Below are 22,296 nucleotides of genomic sequence, written 5' to 3' on the forward strand. Positions count from 1 at the left end.
TTTGTAAGGCCTGCTTAGACAACCATTTTGCCTTTTTGCATTTCTTTTTCTTGGGGATGGTCTTGATCCTTGCCGCCTGTACAATGTCATGAACCTCTGTCCATATTTCTTCAGGCACTCTATCAGATCTAATCCCTTGAATCTACTTCTCACTTCCACTAGATTTTTATCCTTTGTTTTAAAATTGGTGCTCTGTTCAAAGTCAAAATTAGCTGGTCTCTTGTGATTATAATTTAAAATATCACGTTTGATAGTTCTAATAACAACTTACTTGCTTCAGATCAAAGTTTTTTCAGATGCCTATGACTAACATTAAGAAATTTAGTGAACATAAAATTTAATTTTAAAATACTAGTCATATTTATATACTTTTATGCAAAATGATAACTCAAAAAATAGTAGCTCATTTCAACTTCGAACACTTCAAAACAACAACGAAAAGAAACACCTCTTTGGCCAAACAGGAAGATCCCACACTTTTGTTGCTCTACAACCTGAGAGCTGACTTTATTATTTTTCATCACTATCTATGCCTTCTCAGGCAACTTAACTATTTTTAGAAGTAGACAGTGTGGCTGATAAAGTAGTAAATCCAACTAATTCAACCTCTGCAAATTACATCAACCAGGGCACTGACTTCATGAGCAAAATCTCCATGGGCATTGAGAAATATGAGCTGGCTAGTGAAGGTTACAGTTATTTTTTTTCCCTTGGAAAAAAAATTTAAATGCAACACAGTTAAATATTAACTCTATGTTTCATTTAACTTTAGATTATTGAATGTTTGCATTTTCAAATTCCTCTGATTAACAAAATTCAACTAAAAATAAACTAAATATATATTTATATATATAAATAGCATGAAATAATTCTTTTCTTGTTTGTTACAGGGAGACAGAGTGGGGAGAAATCCTGAGAAAACATAAGAATACGACTGCTCAAACATTTTAAAAATTTAAAACGTATCTTTAGAACTATCAGAAACCTACATATGATAGAATGTTTTATCACAGACTTTGTTACAGGAGATTGCTAGAAATTAGAGAAACAAAATATTTCTGCTATAGCAGTGAGGGAAAAAGTACATATTTCAAGAAATAATTTTTAAACATTAAGTGGAAATAAGGCCCATAAAAATAAGTATTGCATATTTTCCTTCCTGAGTTTTTATTCTTTTCCAATTGGTCCTTCAGCCACCAAGTGGGATGACGGTTTGTGAGTAGTGTTTATTTTTGATGATAGCTTTGTCTCCCCCTGTTGTTCACAATGATAAAACACAGCACTCCGGAAGCAGCGAGGCTCTCCCTTCCTCTGGTGTTTGTAAGCTGACAAGAAGCAGACAGACACCCTCTGAAGTTCTATGCCTGCTGTGTTTCTCTCCTTGCTGCAACAAGAAGAGCCTTTCTTTTAACCTGGCTGCCTTTGAAGAAGTGACTCAGACGTATTCATGGCCTCTAAAGGTAAGAGTAAATATAGGCAGCTAATAATATTTTCCTTATGACTGAAAATATACGTTGTAAGGCTGTTACAATCAGTGAGATAGATACTTTAAAACCTGTCATTTAGTTCTTCGGAATTTTGTAGTTTTTAACTTTGAATGCCAAAGAGCATGTTGCATTAAATAAATTAAAAAAAAAAAAAACACTCTACCTAAAAGAATGCAAAAGTTAAGATGCAAACAATGCTTTTGTTATCATAAATATAAACCTAGTGACTTAACGAGAAAAGCTGCACAGCAAAATTTAGAATGGGAATATTTAATGCCAAACACAAGTTGGTATTTTCAGTTTAAAGAGATCGGTAGAAAACTTTTCACACATAAGTTAAAAGTGTTATAGTTCAATATTTTTAAATCTCCTATTTGCTATTTAAAATATGTGATACAGCCATTTATTATAGAGAATTAAACGTGTGTTCTCAGGAGATCCTAGTAAATTTAATGGACTGGAAGCAAATATTTCTGAAAAACAAAGCAAAAATCTTTGAAAATTTATTTGATGGTAAATTATATATAAAAAGTAAACAGAAACTAATTTAAGCAAACAGATTAGTTAAAGACTTTGGGAGGGGGGACTGGTAAATTTTCCTCACATCTCTGAAAATGTAAATCTCATTAGTGCTGTCTCACTTAAAGAACTTCTCAGAAGATAAGGGATATGCTGCTTTTAGATAATGAGTTGCAATCTCACTAAAAACACTTGTGAAATGATATAAAAATGAAATTATAATGTGTTTTCATTCCATTATCAGAAGAAGCCATTAAACTCTAGGCTGTAATGAAAAGTTTTATCATGAAGAATTGTGATCAGTATAATTGATGGAAACCTTTTAACCTAATTACAAATAGGATTAACAGAGTCCACCAATTTAAAATATCTTAAATTAAATTAATGATCCACATCAGAGAAATGTGTACGCTTTTTGCTTCCTTTATCAAAATACACTTAGGATGCTATTTAACTTGGAACAAAGGAAGTATTTTTTTTTTCACTTTTTCTCACTGTACATTAGTCCCTGAGTATCATCGGGAAAGCTCAAACAAATTGTAAAATATAGACATGAAACTTCAAAATCATGAATTTTAATATATGTGTGTCTCATTTTTATATTTGAAGACAAAATCTTGGCACGTTCTTTCCTTCATTTAAGACTGACGCTAAGACTCAGTCCGAAACATTTCATCACTTTATCAAGTAACAGTTACAGCAACAACCGTAGCCTGTAAGGTAAAGAGTTGCAGAGGATGTGAAATATTTATAAGCTAGTTATACATTTTTAAAAGAGTAGATAGAAATTCAAAGCCAGATAGAAATTCAAAGGAGTTTCTTCTTCAACTGGTGGTCATAGTCTTTGAAGAAACTTGTGACTAGAAAGCAATATTATGATCAAAATATGATTAATCTACCAAAAAAAGCAGTGATGTTCAGTAATGATAAGGGCTCAAGACTAAACTTAAGAGGTAAAACTTTAAGTAGAAAACTAACACTGTTTCTGCAACCCAATCAAAATATTTAACAGATGAAGTGGGTAAAATATCTGTGAGAGGACCATATAGTACTTAAAAGAAGTGAAAATGAAGTTTCCTTTTGAATTAGGAATCTTGTTTCAGGGGGCAAGTCACTTTATCATATTTTTGTGGAGTTTTATTCAAATAGATTTAAAGACATTATTTATACTGTCATGATGCCCTCTGGCCCATTAATCTGCATTGGCAGTTAGCATTTTCCCAGGGAATACAGGCTAGTTGGACATTTCACACATTTCTCAGGCAGTTCCGTCAGCATCACTAAATCAAAGGATAATCTGGACACTGGATGCCATTAGAACTGAAGAAATATTTGTGTGGTCTGAAGTCCCTTAGTTTAGTATAAACAAACACAATTTAAGAACACGTTGAAAAAAAAAAAAAGAACACGTTGGTCTCAAACTTAAAGTTTGAGAAAAACAGGCATTCCCAGGATGATCTAAACTCAACAGAAGCTTCAGTTTAGATCTTCAAAGGCTCTGCTGCTCCAATGTAAGCCGAAATCCCAGAAGAGCAAGCAAGTGCTCTCAGAATGGTGTTCTCAGCAGTGTCTGACTGAGCCTCTACTTCTAGTAAAGACTTTGGACGTGATCTGGGCTGCAGTGCATTAATTCAATAGCCCTTACTATTCAATAGCCATACACCTCCATCTCCAAGATGAAACACTATTCTGAATTTTATCATTTTAAACTAGTGTTCCCCAGATCACAATTTTGTCTCTGTTCCTCTGAAAGTCAAGAACAACAGTGCTTTTGGCACTACTGCCAATGAAAGGATGTGTACCCTTTTATTATTTTCCAAGTGCTATTGCTAGGGTTGCATTCGCTCCTCTCCCAAATCTGACAGTGTTACATAGTCTTCCTCTCAGTTTTCTTAGCCACTCACTCTTGAGGAGGGGTTCTCATTCAGGCCCCTTTCCCTAGAGCAAGAGGAATTCTGAAGCCTATATCCTTTGTGTCTGTTCCAAACCTGAGAGAAGTTCAGGATGGGGGCTTTGGAGGAAGCAAATTGCTATAATACTGTCAGTATGGGGCTCTATTTTCATGGGGCCAAAGGACAAGTTTGTTTCCATTCAGTCATACCCCTAAAGCATGTCCAAATTCTAAATGTCACAGAATGGTATAATCTTAGAGATCCATTTTGTCTACTCCCACAACCTTATGATTAAATAAATAATTGGACCATCTGGCAATTAATGTCCCTCGTTAACATCAAATGTACACATGACTATAATGAGCCAATTGCTCCTGGTAACAGTTTATGTTAGTGTCCAAAGGACCACACCTTGGAGCCTATATTCTTTCACCATTCTTTGTTTTTAAATCCCTCTCAAGTGCTCATACAGGATATGTTTGGGAAACAGTGAATGAAGAGGAATGAATACTATTTAAAAGAAAACCAGTCCTTTCTTCAAATTTACTCTTTAGAGGTTTAAAAGATTCAGAATAATACTGCCCCCTCAACACACACACACACAAATTACATGGACTTGGGTGTCAGTGCTAAGAGAGACCATTTAAATCTACTGTGATTATAAAGCTGTTACTCTGATTTTAGTATAAGTACAATGAATGCTTATCCAAATCTTTGTGCAGCTGTCATAAATATCTTCTTCCTATTAATCCAGAAACAGTTTTCCTTGTCCTTCCTATTCATAGGTCTTCAAAATAGCCTAAGTTTGTTGTTCATCGTTGTTCAGTCACTGATTCTTGTCTGAGTCTTTGCGACCCCACAGACTGCAGCATGCCAGGCTTCCCTGTCCTTCACTATCTCCCAGAATTTGTTCAAATTCATGCTCATTTTGTTGATGATGCCATCCAACCATCTCATCCACTAAGTTATTTTCTTCATAATGGCTCCTCTGATATTTGAAAACACTTATCATGAACCTTGCTCTGCACATACTCTCAATCTAAAATAGCAACATGTAAATGAAATGAATGCACATGTGAGATGTCTGACAATTTGACTTAATAAAGATGAGAAATGAGAACACAGATAGTCTTAAAAAAATTAATATATCTAATGAGGAAGATATTCAAAGGTGGTCATGTGAGAAGAAAAGGGAAAAATAATAGTAGAAAGGTAATAAAATATGTTTTTAACGAAAAACAAGAATTTTGCATGTACCACTTACAGGCCATATGCATAATATCACATGGGCTCCAGACTAATGCAGGATAAAGAGTAAGTTTCCAAATTTCAATCTAATAGATATCTACCTAAGAGATAATCAAAATAGTGACAATTTTACCTGGCAAAAATATAGAAAGCAGGTGATTATTTGAAAAATCAAAGCCAAACATTTTAGAATCTTGTAATTATTTTACCTTTTATAATGTTGGATGAGCTACAAAGGGATTTGCACTTGGTAGTAAATCAAAAAGATTTTGGATGCTTATTGAGAAATCACAGCTAAATTTAGATATTACACTGCCCTTAAGAATCTCATAAATTAGTTTCAAATATTCCCATTAGTTCTCAAAGTATATATTGTCAGCCCAGCAGCATTAGTTTACCTGGGAACTTATTAGAACCGCAAATTCTCAAGCTCCATCCCCACTCCATCCACTGAATCAGCAAGTCTGGAGTGAGCCCAGCAGTGTGTGTTTTACTAAGCCCTCCAAGGTGGTGTTTGGTCTTCCCAGGTGGCACTAGAGGTAAAGAACCTATCTGCCAATGCAGAAGACATAAGAGACGTGGGTTCGATCCCTGGGTTGGGAAGATCCCCTGGAGAAGGAAATGGCAACCCACTCCAGTATTCTTAACTGGAGAAACCCATGGACAGAGGAGACTGGTGGGCTATAGTCCATGGGGTCACAAAGAGCTAGACACGGCTGAAACAACTTAGAGGCAGGCCAGGTGGTTCTGCTGCAGGCTAAAGCACAAGAACCACTGAATTAAATCTATGCATAGTGGTGTTACTGATGAAAAGAGACAAAATAATCTTGAAAATTATGAGGCAACTTCATATATTTGAGGAAGGGAGAATATGCTCAAAAGTCATTAAGAATGATTCGAAACCTATGTCTAAGGCCATCCTTTTATGAGTAGAGAATGCCTAGTTTCTTTGGTCATTGATTTTCCATTTGTAGTTTATAATCTTTCAGTTCTTTGAATAGAAGTTTCACTTGCTTTCAAAAAACATTATTTTCTAAAATGATTTATTTTGCCCAAATTATCCAACTTTTTCTCACAACTACATTCCTTTTTCTCTGGCTTCAAGGTGAAGTGGTGGTGACAGTGAATATAGAAAATGAAGGAAGGGGCACTGAAGTGAGAGGCTATGTAGGAGATACTCTACCTTGTGAATTATGCAGCAGGAAATATTATAAGACAAAATAAAATGGCCTACATTTACATATGGGCTGGGACTGTCATTCTCTTGCAGATGCACAGAACCAAAGAAGCAGAGGTCTGCCTGGCTTTCTTCCGGGAGCTTCAGACCCAAACCACAGTCTTCACATCTTACCTTTCAATCCAAGGGACCAAGTATGGCAGCGGGGTCCCCCTCCACCAGGGAATCATCCTCCTGGTCTAGAATATTTAAGCCAGGTGCTTTTATCTCACTATTTCTACAAAGTTTTTTTTCCCTTTAAAACAAATACAAACTTGGTTTCTCTCCCTCCAATCAAGACTAAAAACTTCAGCAAATAACTTATTGAAGTGAGAAAAGCATTACACAATCTGTCTTTTATTTATTTATATTACTTAGCAAGAAAATTTGCCTTCTTTTATAACCACTTCTATTTTCCTTATTTACCTGACATAGAGGGAAGACTAAACATTTTTGACTGAGCTGTTTAGCACATTATCCTTCTCTTCATTGCTCAAGGTGTCAGCAAATTTAAATCCTAGAGGAATTATTTAATATGTCTAGTCACCTACAGCTATTTAATTAAAGGATATTAACTGAGTACCTGTTATAATCAAGGCACATAAATGGTATAAAACCTAGGTCCTCTCACTCAAACCTTCTGCAACTTCTTTGGCAAAGACAAAAAATGTTGACAAAAAATGCAAGGCTGGGTGCTAGAGCCAGAGAAGCACACACTTTTAATGTGGGCAGGTGTACAAAGAAGAGAGGGCTTCCCTGGTGGCTCAGGGGTAAAGAATCCACCTGCAATGCAGGAGACACAAGAGACACAGGTTCAGGCCCTGGATAGGGAAGATCCCCTGTGGAAGGAAATGGCAAGCCACTCCACTATTCTTGCCTGGGAAATCCCATGGACAGAGGAGCTGCCTGTGCTACAGTCCATGGGGTCACAAACAGTTGGACAAGACCTAGTGACTAAACAACAAAAGAGAAGAGAAAGGTTGCTAAAGATCAAAGTACTCAGGAGAGACTTTCTCAGTGAGTTGAGAGCTTAATATTGTCAACTGAATCTCAAAAGGTGGATGGAAATCCAAGAGAAATCAAGCTATCAAGTTAGCATTACTGTCTTCTGATACTGCTGCCATCTCTGGGCCAATTTGCTTGAAAGATCATATTATTACTAAGTATAGTCACTGTTCTAGTCATTGGAGGGTAAGCAGTGATTCAAGCCTTATAATAAATCAGTCAAGAAATATCATCTGAATTTTATGACACCTAAGTTGCAATTGATATTTGTATACATTATTGATGCTTTTATATTTATCCTACACTAGATTAGAAATACACTTACACTAATATTGAGATGTCAGCACATGTGCTGCGATTTTCAGCTTATTTGGCACTCTTTCTAACTATAAAGTCTATCTCCTTTATCAAAATCAAATATCTGTGTTAATTCCCTTAAGGTGCAAGAGATTTCTGTTATGCCCGATAGGGTTTAAGCTACACACAGCATATGTTCCTGGGAAAATGTTTATAATTGCAGATGCCTTCTCCAGAAACCCACTGGCAGACAAATGTACTTTAGAGACTGGAGAGCTCGGGGAGATATGTAAAAGAGCTGGAAAAGCTAACCTACCATCTTCCATCTGCAGAAAGGATCAGCTGTAATAGCTGACTAGAGTTGATTAACTGCTGCAAGCTGTTTGGGAATGTTGTCAGACAAGGTTTTGCCAAGTATAAAAGTGATATACCAGTGCCAGAGGGCTGGGGTTTGATGATCACATATGGTCATCACATATTCTTCTTCCATCCATGAACGATGACATACCCAGAGCCAGATGCTTGACATGAACACACTTTTTTTCATATTTGATAGAGATATGAGCCCACTGGCTTCAGTTCTAAAACAAAGTCAATTTTCCAAATGTATACCTTTGGTACTCTTTTTTCAGAAAACAAAAATATGTCATAAATTGGTGGGTATTTTCCTTCAAAGGGAATGGAAATGTGTAGTCTTTATACTAAAAGAACACATTTGCTTTAAAGCAGTGCATACAGAAACAGGATGAATAAGCATTTTAAAAGTTTAATACTTCCAGTTTGTGAGAAACATATATATATATATATATATATATATATATGTATATACACACACACATATATATATACACACATATATATATATGAAGAATTTTGTGAGCTTTTATCTAAAAACCACAATAAAATTATGAATATTTGAAAATAGTGCATGCTTCAATAAACAAACAGGAAAATATTCAATAAAAATGCTTCCAAATTAAAATCTCAATGTAAATATTTAAAAAATCACCTACTCTCTTTTAATCATGATTATCCAGTAACTATTGATAATCGTGTTTTTACTAACAAATTGAAAATAAACTCCCAGGTGGCAAGTGTATGTGTGTGTCTGTGTATATCTTTATATACACACGTATAAAAATATGTGTATATACATATATATTTACATATATATGTGTGTACATATATGTTGTTCATGTATTATAGATTGTCCTAAGTCACTTCAGTCATGTCTGACTCTTTGTGACCATATGGAAATTAGCCCACCAGGTTCTTCCATCCATGGAATTCCCCAGGCAATAATACTGGAGTGGGTTGCCATTTCCTTCTCCAGGGGATCTTCCCAACCCAGAGATCGAATTATATTTATTCCAAGTTAAATTAACATATTCATAATAGTCAATAATATTTTATCCTATAAGCATCAAAGGATAACTTTTATTTAGTCATCTACAGATCAGAGTACTGAGTTAAAATTTATAAAGGCACATGTAAGATTGCATTTATTTTGAAGTATTGGGTTGACCAAAAGTTTCTTATGGGTTTTTCTGTAACATCTTATGGAAAAATCCAAATGAACTTTTTGGCCAACCTAATACATATATTAAATGGAATCACTGATACCTGTAAACGTGATAAATTATATATATGAATTGTACATACATTTCCAAGGCTGTCATTCGGTGTCCATTCTGAAGCTTTCTTACTGTACGAGTGCTCTGCTTGTCCTAACACCTGAATACAGGATGTAATCTGTTTCAAGTTTCCAACAATTCCTGGTCCATCAATTAATAGCAAAAGATGAAAAAGGCTCTTTTTGGACCACAGTTTATAAGTGGCCCAGGGCTACTTAAAGGAAACTAGAAGAACAACCAAAACCAGGACCCTCATATCCAGGAGGTTTGTCCACAGAGAGAGATCACATTCGAGGTTATTGAAGAGGATGGGTGAGTATAAGAGTGAGGAAAGGTACTCAGAAGTTCCACAGTGTCACTTAAGAATTGTTTCTCCCAGTTCCTAAGATTAGTTAAGTTATGCTGGTACAGCAGAGTAGAGAGCAAGTTGAAATCCAAGGTATCACTGCCTGGGTTCATACCCCAGCCTAACCACTTACAAGCTCTATGATCTTGAGCAAAACCACTTTCTTTCTCTGGGATTGTTTCCTCACATGTTACATGTAATGATATCCTGTTCTCTGATGTTTGTGAAGACTAAGTCAGACACTATGTCAAATATCTATCACAGCGACTACCTCAAGGTAGTCATTAAATAAACAACCACTATTATTAGATGTTAGAGACGTACAATTACCTTTTCAATGAATAGTCTCTAAAGTTCAGGGCTGAAACTTGATCCATGACATAAATAGTTAAAGTTCCTAAACTCAAACCTTACTTTCGCACCCCAAAACTTCTTCTCCATCTCTAAGTTACACCTACATAGTGGTGGGGGGGAGTGTTAGTCACTCAGTCATGTCCAATACCCCATGAACTATAGCCCACCAGGCTACAGTCCATGGACTTCTCCAGGTAAGAATACTAAAGTGGGTAGCCATTTCCTTCGCCAGGGGATCGTCCCCGCCCAGGGATCAAACCTGGTGTCCCTCGTTGCAGGCAGATACTTTACCATCTGAGCCTACATAGATCCACTGCTAAATAATCATGCATGTCTCTTCTCTTCTGTCAACTCACCTTTTTCCTCAAAAGAGGAAAACAGAACTAACAACACTACGTAACAAAGACCAGTTCCAAGATTTCTTAATGCTTTTGTCGTAGTTGTTTAAATATGTTCTAGAATATCTTACAATATAAATTATTTTTGTAAAAAATATGTTTGTGAATCTTGGAAAGGAGGCCATATGTACACTCTTATCAAAAATAAGAAGAAATGTTTTTACCTCTACCTCAGGATATACAAGAAGAATGAAGGAAATAAGATAATTTCATATTTTCTGGGTTTGTGATTGCCCAATCAATTCCAAATGTTATCAATTACTACATTTATTTGAAAGTTATCAGTGAGTTAGTTAATGTGAAAGAAGAATAAAGTGAAAATTTTAAGGCAAAATAGAAAATGAAGCATTCAAAAAGGCAATAATCAGCACTGTATTCAGTGTTCATGATTTTACCTTAGTGAATCTTTAAGTGCTGAATATGAAAATTAAAATATACATAGATAAAATTCATTCTAAGAACATATTTTAAATATTTCCTTTAAAAAACCATTTGTATTATATTCTATTCAACATAGTCACGTCTCAACTACCTGTGACTAATTTATCTCTGTAAATTAACTTCATTTCTAATTGCATAGGCAAGTTTTAATGTGTCATGCATTTAGAAGCTTAACTCTTTTCTGCTTAAACTGGTATTTTGTTGACAGGATTTATGGATTTTTTCCCCTTAGTTCAAAGAAAAGTGTGACTGAAAAAAGAAATTAAAGAACAGCCTTTCTCAGCTTTAACAGACTTTTCATCACCATCAGGAATGAGTTACTACATGACAGAGTGAAAGTAGAGTTAGGGTTGAGAGGAGAGGCCAAGCATGCAGATCATTACTGTTTGTATCCTCTTGGTTCATTTCTTTTAAAGAAAGAGAGAGTGAGAAAGAAGTTTAAAACCCTATAGGCATTCTTATTCAGAGACTGTTTAAAAATATTCTCCAGGGTATTGGTATAATTCCCAAGAGCTATCTTATTACCACAGGAAAAACACAGAGCTAACCACAGTTCCTATTCTTATTCAGAGCAATTTTGTTTTGAGATTTTCAAGGTTCTTGTAATTTTTACTTGAGTAAAAACCATGTTAGCTTTTTTTTTTTCCCCTTCATTATAAAATGTGAGTTGTTTTCCACCGTTTTCCTCACAGAGAACATGAAAAACACCTAATTCCATGTAGTCCAGTAAACAGGTTGATGGTAATAGCTGCAAAGGTTTTCAAAGGCCTGTGATGTAATACTTTTTATTTTCTTCATGTCATCTTTTAACAGTTAGACCTGATAATTATACACCAGCAGGTGGAGCTTCTTGGAAGTAAGTACATTCTGTAATCATTAAAATTGCTAAACTAAGTATTTTATAAACAATAAACTTAAATGTTTAGGATAGAATTAAATCAAAAAGAGCACTAGGTCTACTTTTTTTCTGGGAAAGGTTTCTTTTTTTTTTTTAATTTATTTTTTAATTGAAGGATAATTGCTTTACAGAATTGTGTCGTTTTCTGTCAAACACCAACATGAATCAGCCATAGGTATACATATGTTCCCTCCCTCTTGGACCTCTCTCCCATTGAAAGTAAAATTATTAGTCTGACAAGCCTAAAAGCATAAAACTCCCCAAATTTTTGATGATATTGTCATTAGGAATGTAACATTGTTTTTAATCTTGAAGTAATAAAAGCTATTTGGTCATTTCCATGGCTGCTAATAATTTAAATTTTCTTAACAATTTCAGACATGGAAATTGAGGCTGAGACCAACAACAAAAAAATCAAAATAAATTTCTATGTTTTATCATACTGTCAGTGATTCGTCAAAAACCAAATCATTTAACAGGGCACAAATTTATAATGATGAATACTCAAATTACTTGAGTATGTTCATCCTTAATATTCTGTATAATGCCTAAGGTATGTCAAAATTGCAATAAATAGATAGCATGAAGCTGTAGATATAGTACCAGATAGAGTTTTAGACAGAATCATTAGTATCACTGTGAGTTGTCCCAGTAAATTCCATAACAATGACAGAATAATTTGAGTATGATTCTTCTTTAGAGCACTGCTTCCCTAGTTGAAAAGTACTACAAGTGTCCAAGTAGGTCATATACCTGGAATCAAAATTTATCAATTGCACAGCTCTGTTTGCAGAGTCTACTTTGATTTCTATGGCTAAAGCCTCAAAATTTAGAGTACAGAAATAGATTTGTCTGAAGAAGATACCATGTACTTAATAACTAATCAGTCATGCTGCTTTCTTTTAATAACACTACCATTTTTACTCATATAAAGGTTTGCTATTATGCAGTAGCATGATTTTGATAAAATTGTTTTTGTTCCATTAGTGATACTAGGCACTGAGACCTCCAACAAATATGAGATTAAAAACAGCTTGGGACAAAGAATATACTTTGCAGTGGAGGAAAGCATCTGCTTCAACCGTACTTTCTGTTCCACTCTGCGATCATGCATTCTGAAGATCACCGATAACTCAGGTCAAGAGGTGATTACAGTCAACAGGCCCTTGAAGTGTAACAGCTGCTGGTGCCCTTGCTACCTACAAGAGGTTAGTCACTGACCTGGGTGTGCTTTTATTTTCCACAGTTGGAAAGGTTAGCAATTATTTCTTTAATAAATGACATTCAGCTGGCATTACAAGGCCATTAACCTTTCAATTGGTTGAATTAGAATGTTGCTCCTTTAAGATCAGAACAGCTTAAGGATTTGGTGATTCACTAATACATATATTTTTTTCATTTCCAATGAAAAACTACCATTTTTACTCATATAAAGGTTTGATATTAAGCAGTAGCATGATTTTGATAAAATTGTTTTTGTTCCATTAGTGATACTAGGCACTGAGACCGCCAACAAATATGAGATACTAGGCACTAACTGTGTCTTCCATGGTGTTAATTTGGAAAGACAGCTCATGCATCATATAAATGAGCCACATCCTCCTGAATCTCTGTATTAGCTAGGTAACATCCTGTAAGTTCCACCATTAAGCAGGTCTACTCTTCATCTTCTCATTGGTACAAAGTTCAGGGAGTACTTAGTGATACCAAACTCTCCTAGAGGAATCTCTTGGGTTAGTATTATTTTTAGAACAAAATCTCACGTTCCATTTACCCATTTATGACAAACTTCAAGGTTCAGCAAAGACTGTGTTATTTTTCTAGAGGGAATCATTTGATTACTATATTTTAATATATAATACATTTTCATCACCTTTTAGTAAATCTATAGTAATAACTTTCATGGACATGATGCAGTTAAGTTTATGTGGAATATATACTTACTTTGATCTCTTTGATATGAGGAACTTCTAAGTGAGAAGAAAGATTTTACTCTCTACATTTTGCAATGAAGGAAACTGAGGCTTAGAGGTGCCTCACCTATGGTCACACATCTAGAATATATCATAAGAGAGATTTGATCCAAGTATCTTTTTTCAAGCCCAAGTTTCTTTATTGAGGACCTATGTATAAATATTCTACTTAGCACAATGGGAAGTAAATACTAATATAGAACTCTCCTTAAGTAGAGAAGTTTCTAAGAATATATGTTGAAGCTAATTCTGCAACTCTTTATAGGCAATTATCTGGTCAAGTGATAGGATTGCTAAGGTACTCAAATTCTTGCAGCCCAAGAATTTTTACCCTTCTACTAGGGATATTCAAGATCTAATATGCCCCAAGATGCTAAGTCAGTATAACTCAGATATACACCCATTATAACATTTCTGACAATTAATGTTTTATTTCAAAGTAACCCCATGTCACGTAAATTAAACATAAGATGCATCCTAATATTGATTAGTATATTTTTAATCTGGTTGAAATCAAATCAATTACTTTAGAAGTGATCCTAGAACAAATCTATGTAATTCTGAGAAGTCTTGCTGAGAAACCTTTGTCTATCCAAAAACACTACAGACATGCACATAAAACTATGAACTTAATAAGTAAGAAAAGACAAAAGGAGATCAGATGATGGAGAGTTGGCTTGATTTAGAAGCAAACAATATTCATCATTTTCACCCACTTCCAGCTTATTTTATTAATACAAAGTATTTGAATTGGCTAAATAAATATGTTGAAATACAGTATTATGGACAATTAAGAAATTAGGGGGATGAAGGATAATGGGGCAAAATACTAGTCAGCTCTGAAAATGCAAATGATATTCTTTTAATGCTTTGGACAAAATGAAACAGAAATCAAACTGGCGTGTAACAACTGTAACTCTGCAAACATTTGTTAGCACAGAGAAGCTGAAGTTGACAAATCAAAGAGGAAAAAAATTATAAGAATCAAGAAGTGAGGCTTAAAAATAGATGTGTGTTGTGACAACAGCCAAGAGGGGACAAATATGAAGTATATCATAGGAAACAACTTCAATGCTTGGCCAATGATTGTACTTGGAACAAACATGGCAAAGAAGCCAATATCCCAGGGTCAGAAGACAGGCCTGGGGTAGGTTCTCCTTAGGCAATGAAGATCAAAGACATGGACTTTTAGTGCATCATAAGGAACACATATCTATACAGTGAATTTCTTTGTTTCTAAAACTTATTTTAAAAATCCAGTATAGCATAGAAGCAGATATTTAGAACCTTTTATATCCTGTTTAGAAGTAAGCAGACATTATAGTAAAATTAAAATACAACAACCTTAGGAAATCTTATTTTATTATTATCTCTTCCTACAGTTAGAAATCCAAGCCCCTCCTGGTTCTATAGTTGGTTATGTTGCACAGAAGTGGGACCCCTTTCTGCCTAAATTCACAATCCAAAATGCAAACAAAGAAGATATTTTGAAAATTGTTGGTCCTTGTGCAACATGTGGCTGTTTTGGCGATGTGGACTTTGAGGTACGAATGACAAATGAAGGACTGTTTCACTTAGGTCCTGATTTTTTGCAACATAATTCAATTTTTTAAATGTTAAAATCAGGAAATATTTCTGAAATAAATTCAGAAAATAATACATTTGTGAAATAATGGAATAAGTAATATTATACATGCCAATAATAACTCATAATTCCAGAGACAGTAAGTTCAAGAATTTTTTTTTAGAACAAACTACAAAAATTTGATGTATGTGGAATTACAGCACCCATGGTATAAAGCAAACATATTTAGTTTAGAATCACGGAAATTACATCTTCTTTCCTATATCCCTGGTGGTAACATATCCCAATTCTGATCTCAAGAGCACACTCCATTAAAATATCATTAATTTAAAAGCTATGTAAGTAAGACTTGCTAACTTCATTTTGTAAAACAATCTATTCTCATATAAACATGTGTGTAAATCAGAAAACAGTAAGTACTTGCAAATTCAATGTGTAAGCATATGAACTATCTTAAAAGCTTTGTTCAGTCGCTAGGTGGTGTCCGACGCTTTGCGACCCCATGGACTGCAGCATGCCAGGCTTCTGATCTTCACGATCTCCCAGACTTTGCTCAAATTCACATCCATTGAGTCAGTGATGCTATCTAACCATCTCATCCTCTGCTGCCCTCTTTTCCTTTTACTTAACAGTTTTTCCTAGAAATAAATCTTAGAGGAAATAGGCTAAAGTATGTATTTCTTTTTTGTTTATTCACGCTATTCATTCATGTATATCTCACATAGGATATTAAGTTTACAGGATTTCAAGGAACACGACTCACCTAGAATACAATGTACATTTTACAAAATGGGCTGTCATAACTCCACCCCACTCAAAATATTCTTGGCATAACTTTCCTAAGAGTAAAGAATAAAAATAAGCCCTATAATTGAGGAGTACGTAAGAGTTTCAATATTTATGGTATTGTTTTTTAGTCACTAAGTCGCGTTCTACTCTGGCAAACCCATTGACTGTAGCTTGTCAGGCTCCTCTGTCCATGGGATTCTCCAGTCAAGAATACTGGAGTGGGTTGCCATTTCCTTTTCCAGGGGATCTTCTCGACCCAGGGATCAAACCACATCTCCTGTATTGGCAGGTGGGTTCTTTATCACTGAGCCACCATAAATGCCATTTATGGTATAGAGATGACCTAAGTAACTTCCTTTATTTTCTATCTTCTACTTTCGCACAGAAAGTGAAAGTTTATAGTGAATCACTTTGAGCCTTTGAATGAGAAACAGGGCAAGCAAATGAATAGTGGATAGTTTAATTGTAGGTTCCTTCTAGTTGAAAAGAACTATAGACATTTTCTGTCAAATTAGTAGTCTGCATTTATGTGGTACATTAGCCCAGAGAAGTTTCTCAAATGAAAGATAGGCCTTAGGTTAGTTACAAAGGAATGACCTTGTAAATGTCTGAGTACAACATAAAAATGAAATTAAGCAATGACTGATAATATCTTAAAAAGAGATGGGACTACCAGACCACCTGACCTGCCTCCTAAGAAATCTGTGTGCAGGTCAAGAAGCAACAGTTAGAACTGAACAAGGAACAACAGGCTGGTTCCAAATCAGGAAAGGAGTACGTCAAGGCTATATATTGTCACCCTGCTTATTTAACTTATACGCAGAGTACATCATGAGAAATGCTGGACTGGATGAAGCACAAGCTGGAATCCAGATTGCTGAGAGAAATATCAATAACCTCAGATATAGAGATGACACCACATTTATGGCAGAAAGCAAAGAAGAACTAAAGAGCCTCTTGATGAAAGTGAAAGAGGAGAGTGAAAAAGTTGGCTTAAAACTCAACATTCAGAAAACTAAAATCATGGCATCTGGTCCCATCACTTCATGGCAAATAGATGGGGAAACAGAGAAACAGTGGCAGACTTTATTTTGGGGGGCTCCAAAACCACTGCAGATGGTGATTGCAGCCATGAAACTAAAAGACACTTGCTCCTTGGAAATAAAAGTTATGACCAACTTAGACAGCATATTAAAAAGCAGAGACATTACTTTGCCAACAAAAGTCCATCCAGTCAAAGCTATGGCTTTTCCAGTAGTCATGTGTGGACATGAGAGTTGGACTATAAAGAAATCTAAGCACTGAAGAATTGATGCTTTTGAACTGTAGTGTTGGAGAAGACTCTTGAGAGTCCCTTGGACTGCAAGGAGATTCAACCAGTCCATCCTAAAGGAAATCAGTCCTGAATATTCATTGGAAGGACTGATGCTAAAGCTGAAACTTCAATACTTTGGCCACCTGATGGAAAGAACTGACTCATTGGAAAAGACCCTGATGCTGGGAAAGATTGAAGGCGGGAGGAGAAGGGGACGACAGAGGATGAAATGGTTGGATGGCATCACCGACTCAATGGACATGAGTTTGAGTAAACTCTGGGAGTTGGTGATGGACAGGGAGGCCTGGCATGCTGCAGTCCATGGGGTCGCAAAGAGTTGGACACAACTGAGCAACTGAACTGAACTGATGATATTTAAGCTAATCAGTAATTATAAAATCTTAGCTACAAAAAATAAATTATACTTAGAAATTAATTTTATCTAAAAAATTTCCTCTAAAATCTTTCTCAAAAATATTTCTTTCTTTTTTTTTTTTATGAAGAATTCAGATTTAAAATGTGGACCTCAGGTAGAAGGATTATCATCATGGTTAGACTATGTAATTGAGACTATGTACCTGCTGCCATCTTGTGGCAGTCTGGCCTTAATTACTTATTGCAGTTAAATTCTCAATCTGCATACAGAAAGGAGAAAAAAAGAGATCATGATGGTTAAAAAAATGTCAGAAAAGCAAAATTCCTGAATAACAAACTGGAAAGTTAAATTTACAAACCTAAGATTATATAAAGGAATGAGTGCCATTTAATTGTCATTTAAAGATGATGAATAAAATTATTCTTATATCTCATGAAGTAAGCATAGAGAAATGTAAAATCATAGGTTTCACCTTCAAATTTACAGCCTCTTGTTTTCTTTTCAAAGGTGAAGACCATTAATGAAAAGCTTACAATTGGAAAGATTTCCAAGTACTGGTCAGGCTTTGTGAACGATGTTTTCACCAATGCTGACAACTTTGGGATTCACGTTCCTGTGGACCTCGATGTGACAGTCAAAGCAGCCATGATTGGTGCTTGCTTTCTCTTTGTAAGTGTGGTCTTAAAGATTACGGTGGTTTATTTCTTTCCTTTTCACTTGTCAATTATTATAGAGCCATTCTGTTTTACATAGTTTTTACCCCACAGAGGGAGTTTCATACACTGAAGACTAGTTTGTGGCCAACAGTGTTTAGAAGTCAGAATGTAACAGCCTGCATTCATATTAGGGAGCCTTGGAGAAGGCAATGGCACCCCACTCCAGTACTCTTGCCTGGAAAATTCCATGGATGGAGGAGCCTGGTAGGCTACAGTCCATGGGGTCGCTAAGAGTCGGACACAGACAGAGTGACTTCACTTTCACTTTTCCCTTTCATGCACTGGAGAAGGAAATGGCAACCCACTCCAGTGTTCTTGCCTGGAGAATCCCAGGGACGGTGGAGCCTGATGGGCTGCTGTCTATGGAGTCGCACAGAGTTGGACACAACTGAAGCGACTTAGCAGCAGCCTTGCTCCAGTGACCCTCACATCCCCTCTTCTCAAGGATGGATTCCCTATCTACATCCTACTCATCATTTCTCAATATTTGAGTTAGCCTTCTCTTTCGGCTTTCAACTTTTGTCTTAATTTCACTTCCAGTGAAAAATATGTAAACACAAATAATCACATTATTTACCTGGGTAAGGTTCAGGGCTGTTTAATTGCTTACCAAGGAGTCAGGTGATATTCAAAATGTGAAAAGTACAGTTTTCTTGCCCTTCCAATAAGTACACAGATACATGAGTAAACAGAGATGAGTTAATATGTAGCAGTTTCTATTATTACAAAGATATAATGTCTTTGTCTTTTCTTCTCAATTTAACAATTTCATCAAACACATTTTCTTCTAGATTGGTGATGATAGAATAGAAGTCAAGTAATACTTGTGCCAAACCCTGACCTGATTTTCCCTGTTCCTCACTTTCCTTCTAATCTTTCCCTCATTGCTTACCTTTTTCAGCTTTTGCACTCACAAAAGTTCATGGAATTTTAAAGTAAACCTTCATTCTTTTTCTCATGTTATTCTTCAACGCTTTAGGATCCTAAATCTTACGTTTATGTTAATATGTGCTACAGTGGGGAAAAAATGTGGTTCTATTTACTTAAGCTCTTCTAGAGACACTTGAGAGTTATATTAACTAAAAATAATTCCTTGGTGATGGCACTCATAGATACTTAGAGTTTAATTAAAAGTAAATATAGTAGCATTTTTTCTGACAGCAGCTTTAGAGAATTTTAACTTATTGATTCCCTATCATGGGTAGAGGTAGAATTAATGTCGATACACAGAGTGCTAGGCTTTTATACTAAGTTGTCTCTTACTCTTAATTTCCATTTTCATCTATAAACGTAACCAAGTCCAGTCAATCTTTGCTTTCACCACATACTTTTTCATTTTTCCATTCTCCTTATCTGTTTAGCAAGGCTTTTAATTTGTCACTTCCTACTCCCTTCTATTTTTTGACCATTCTGCATTTTGACACCAAACATACCATGCACATAAACATACTCCCACACATTTCCCAAAACCTTAATTTGGCCTTCTGGTTAGTCCCCTTATTTAATGTTTATATTAAAAATATATTACCTTTAATCTGACCTGCTGCTGCTGCTATTTAGTTGCTAAATTATGTCCAACTCTTTTGCATCCACATGGGCGGTAGCCTGCCAGGCTCCTCTGTCCATGGGATTTCCCAGGCAAGAATACTGGAGTGGGTTGCCATTTTCTCCTCCAGGGGATCTTCCTGAAAAGGAATCAAACTTGTGTCTCCTGCTTGGCAGGTGGGTTCTTTACCACAATGAGCCACCAGGGAAGCCTTTAATCTGCCCTACATATGTATTTTATGTATTACTAACAAGCTGATGGCAAAAATGTCAACAATTCCCTGTGACTATAGCAATGATCGAAGCAACACCCCAATTATCTGAAAAGATAACTTTTTCACTCCAGGGTCTGAGAGAGAAACATACTCACTGAGACTATCAGACAGTGTTCCATCCATTGCTTTTCTTTTCCTTTTTACCATAATATAAAATATTTGCACTTTGCTCTTGGCCAGTACTGAAGAAGGAAATGGCAACCCACTCCAGTATTCTTGCCTGAATTCCATGGACAAAGGAGCCTGGCAGGCCACAGTCCATGGGGTCGCAAAGAGTCGGACATAACTGAGTGACCATCACTCACCCTTGGCCAATAAAGCTTTTAAAACAATTTGTTGCCAAGAATTACGTTTTTAATTTGTAAATGCTGTCTCCATTTTATTACCTTGTGGTCAGAAATCTTTAGAAAGTTTCTGGTGGGAGGATATTCCCTGATCCACACAGCAAAATTCACAAGTATTCACAAGTAATTTGGTCTTTTGTTTGAGACTACCACTGCATTATCCGCCAAGTTCCCTCTGGTATAGTTTTCAGTACTTTCTCAGATGAATACTGAGTTACCAACCGCATAGTCCATGATGGCATATCTTACTCTTGTTTAAAGGTCCGTGTCTATTACAGCTTCTCATGCTGACCCAGACTATCCAAAAATCTAATTCTAAAAAGTCTTGATCACCCCAAATTTTGCCTGGTGATATCATGCTGATTCAGATAAGGTTTCCAAGTTATTTAAACTCTGCTAATTAAACATGTGAGTGTCATGAAGCTTAAAACTTTCTGATTTTTCTCCTCCTGATAAATCACATGTTCCTGGAACACCACTGGGAAATATAATTGCCTTATATAATCAAAGCTTCCATGTAAGACTCTTGATCTTAATTGTTGGTTTTTTGTCAATTCACTCATATTCCATTTATTTATTTGTAGGATTTTATGTTCTTTGAACATTCACTGGCTGGATTATAACAAGCAAGATGACAAAAACAATAAAATATGCAGAATGCATTTCAGTAAGTAAAAGGCAAGTTTAAATGATCTCTCTCCCTTTGAAGAGGTCTATATTTGACGCTGTCTAATTCTTTTTCATTTTCTTCTAGAAATCCCCTGGGCTCTGGATTTCATTTCTGAATGGTTTGACTATTGGCTTTATTTTTTTTGTAAAAAAAATGTTAATTATTATTATTATTATTATTATTAAAGCATAATGTAATGAAGCAATTATCTGCTTGTGAATGCATGATAAGTAAAGACAAGATGACTGACCCTAGCTCAGTGGAGCTTTGGGAGATTACCATTCTTTCTTTTTATCCTTTTGAAGTCATTGCATGGTAAGCATGAAAGATGAGAGCTAAGGCTTGCAGCATCACTGATGAAAATTCAATGTTTAGAGAGCACTTTGAAGTTTTTCTGGTAGTAGAGTTGGTTACTAATCAAAAGGACTGGGTTTCTAAAGTATTTTTTCATAAGCAGTCTTTTCTGCTTTGTTTATTAATCTTCTTATAGTAGTGAGACATTTTTACATTATACTGAAAAAGCTAAAAGTTGGGTAAATAATAGGTTTAAAGATGAGACGGCAGATGAAATCAATTTGTTCTAGTGGCAAAAGGCACAGTTACATTCCATAAAAAAGGTAATATATATAAATCAAAATATGCTTTACATACATGCACGTGCTAGGGATTTAAATAAGCATATTAATAAATTTCTAAGCTAGTAAAAGCAGTGGTACAGAGCAGGAACTTGATCTATTTGCAGTAAAAGCTTAGTCAAAAAAGGAACCTAAGGCTCTGAAAAACAAACAGCCCCAGGCCTTAAGAACAAGCAAACAAAAACGAACAAAGCCTTAATACATGAGGCAAATACAGAAGGTCAGGAAGCACAGCCAATTCAATTAATACCTTTCATTTTAATGTTTTCAGAGTCTTTCAGACTTCTAGTCCAGTTGTCCATACATTTCCAAAGCCCATAAAAAAGGGAAAATTTCCT

At 35.5% G+C, this 22,296-nt stretch overlaps 1 protein-coding gene and 1 long non-coding RNA gene across 2 annotated transcripts in view; one reads left to right on the forward strand and one right to left on the reverse strand.

Annotated features, from left to right (window-relative positions):
* LOC145539813 (uncharacterized) overlaps positions 1–22,296 on the reverse strand; it is a 373,122-nt gene that overhangs the window by 311,576 nt on the left and 39,250 nt on the right. The window lies entirely within an intron of this gene.
* PLSCR5 (phospholipid scramblase family member 5) lies at positions 1,448–21,276 on the forward strand. The gene is made up of 7 exons (XM_081573987.1): positions 1,448–1,460; positions 6,417–6,580; positions 11,651–11,693; positions 12,723–12,943; positions 15,091–15,252; positions 18,281–18,442; positions 21,238–21,276. Exons 1-7 carry the CDS (start codon positions 1,448–1,450, stop codon positions 21,274–21,276), a joined length of 804 nt encoding a protein of 267 aa, XP_081430113.1.

Source organism: Giraffa tippelskirchi, chromosome 2 (assembly GCF_054371585.1).
Source record: "Giraffa tippelskirchi isolate mGirTip1 chromosome 2, T2T-mGirTip1v1.2.pri, whole genome shotgun sequence".
Classification (NCBI taxonomy): domain Eukaryota; kingdom Metazoa; phylum Chordata; class Mammalia; order Artiodactyla; family Giraffidae; genus Giraffa; species Giraffa tippelskirchi.

What these genes read in the sequence shown, in the direction of transcription:
- PLSCR5 (XM_081573987.1), top strand. An exon ending in TTGGCGATGTGGACTTTGAG is followed by an intron (nt 15,253 to 18,280) that starts GTACGAATGACA and finishes TTCTTTTCAAAG; the next exon opens with GTGAAGACCATTAATGAAAA. An exon ending in TTGGTGCTTGCTTTCTCTTT is followed by an intron (nt 18,443 to 21,237) that starts GTAAGTGTGGTC and finishes ATTTATTTGTAG; the next exon opens with GATTTTATGTTCTTTGAACA.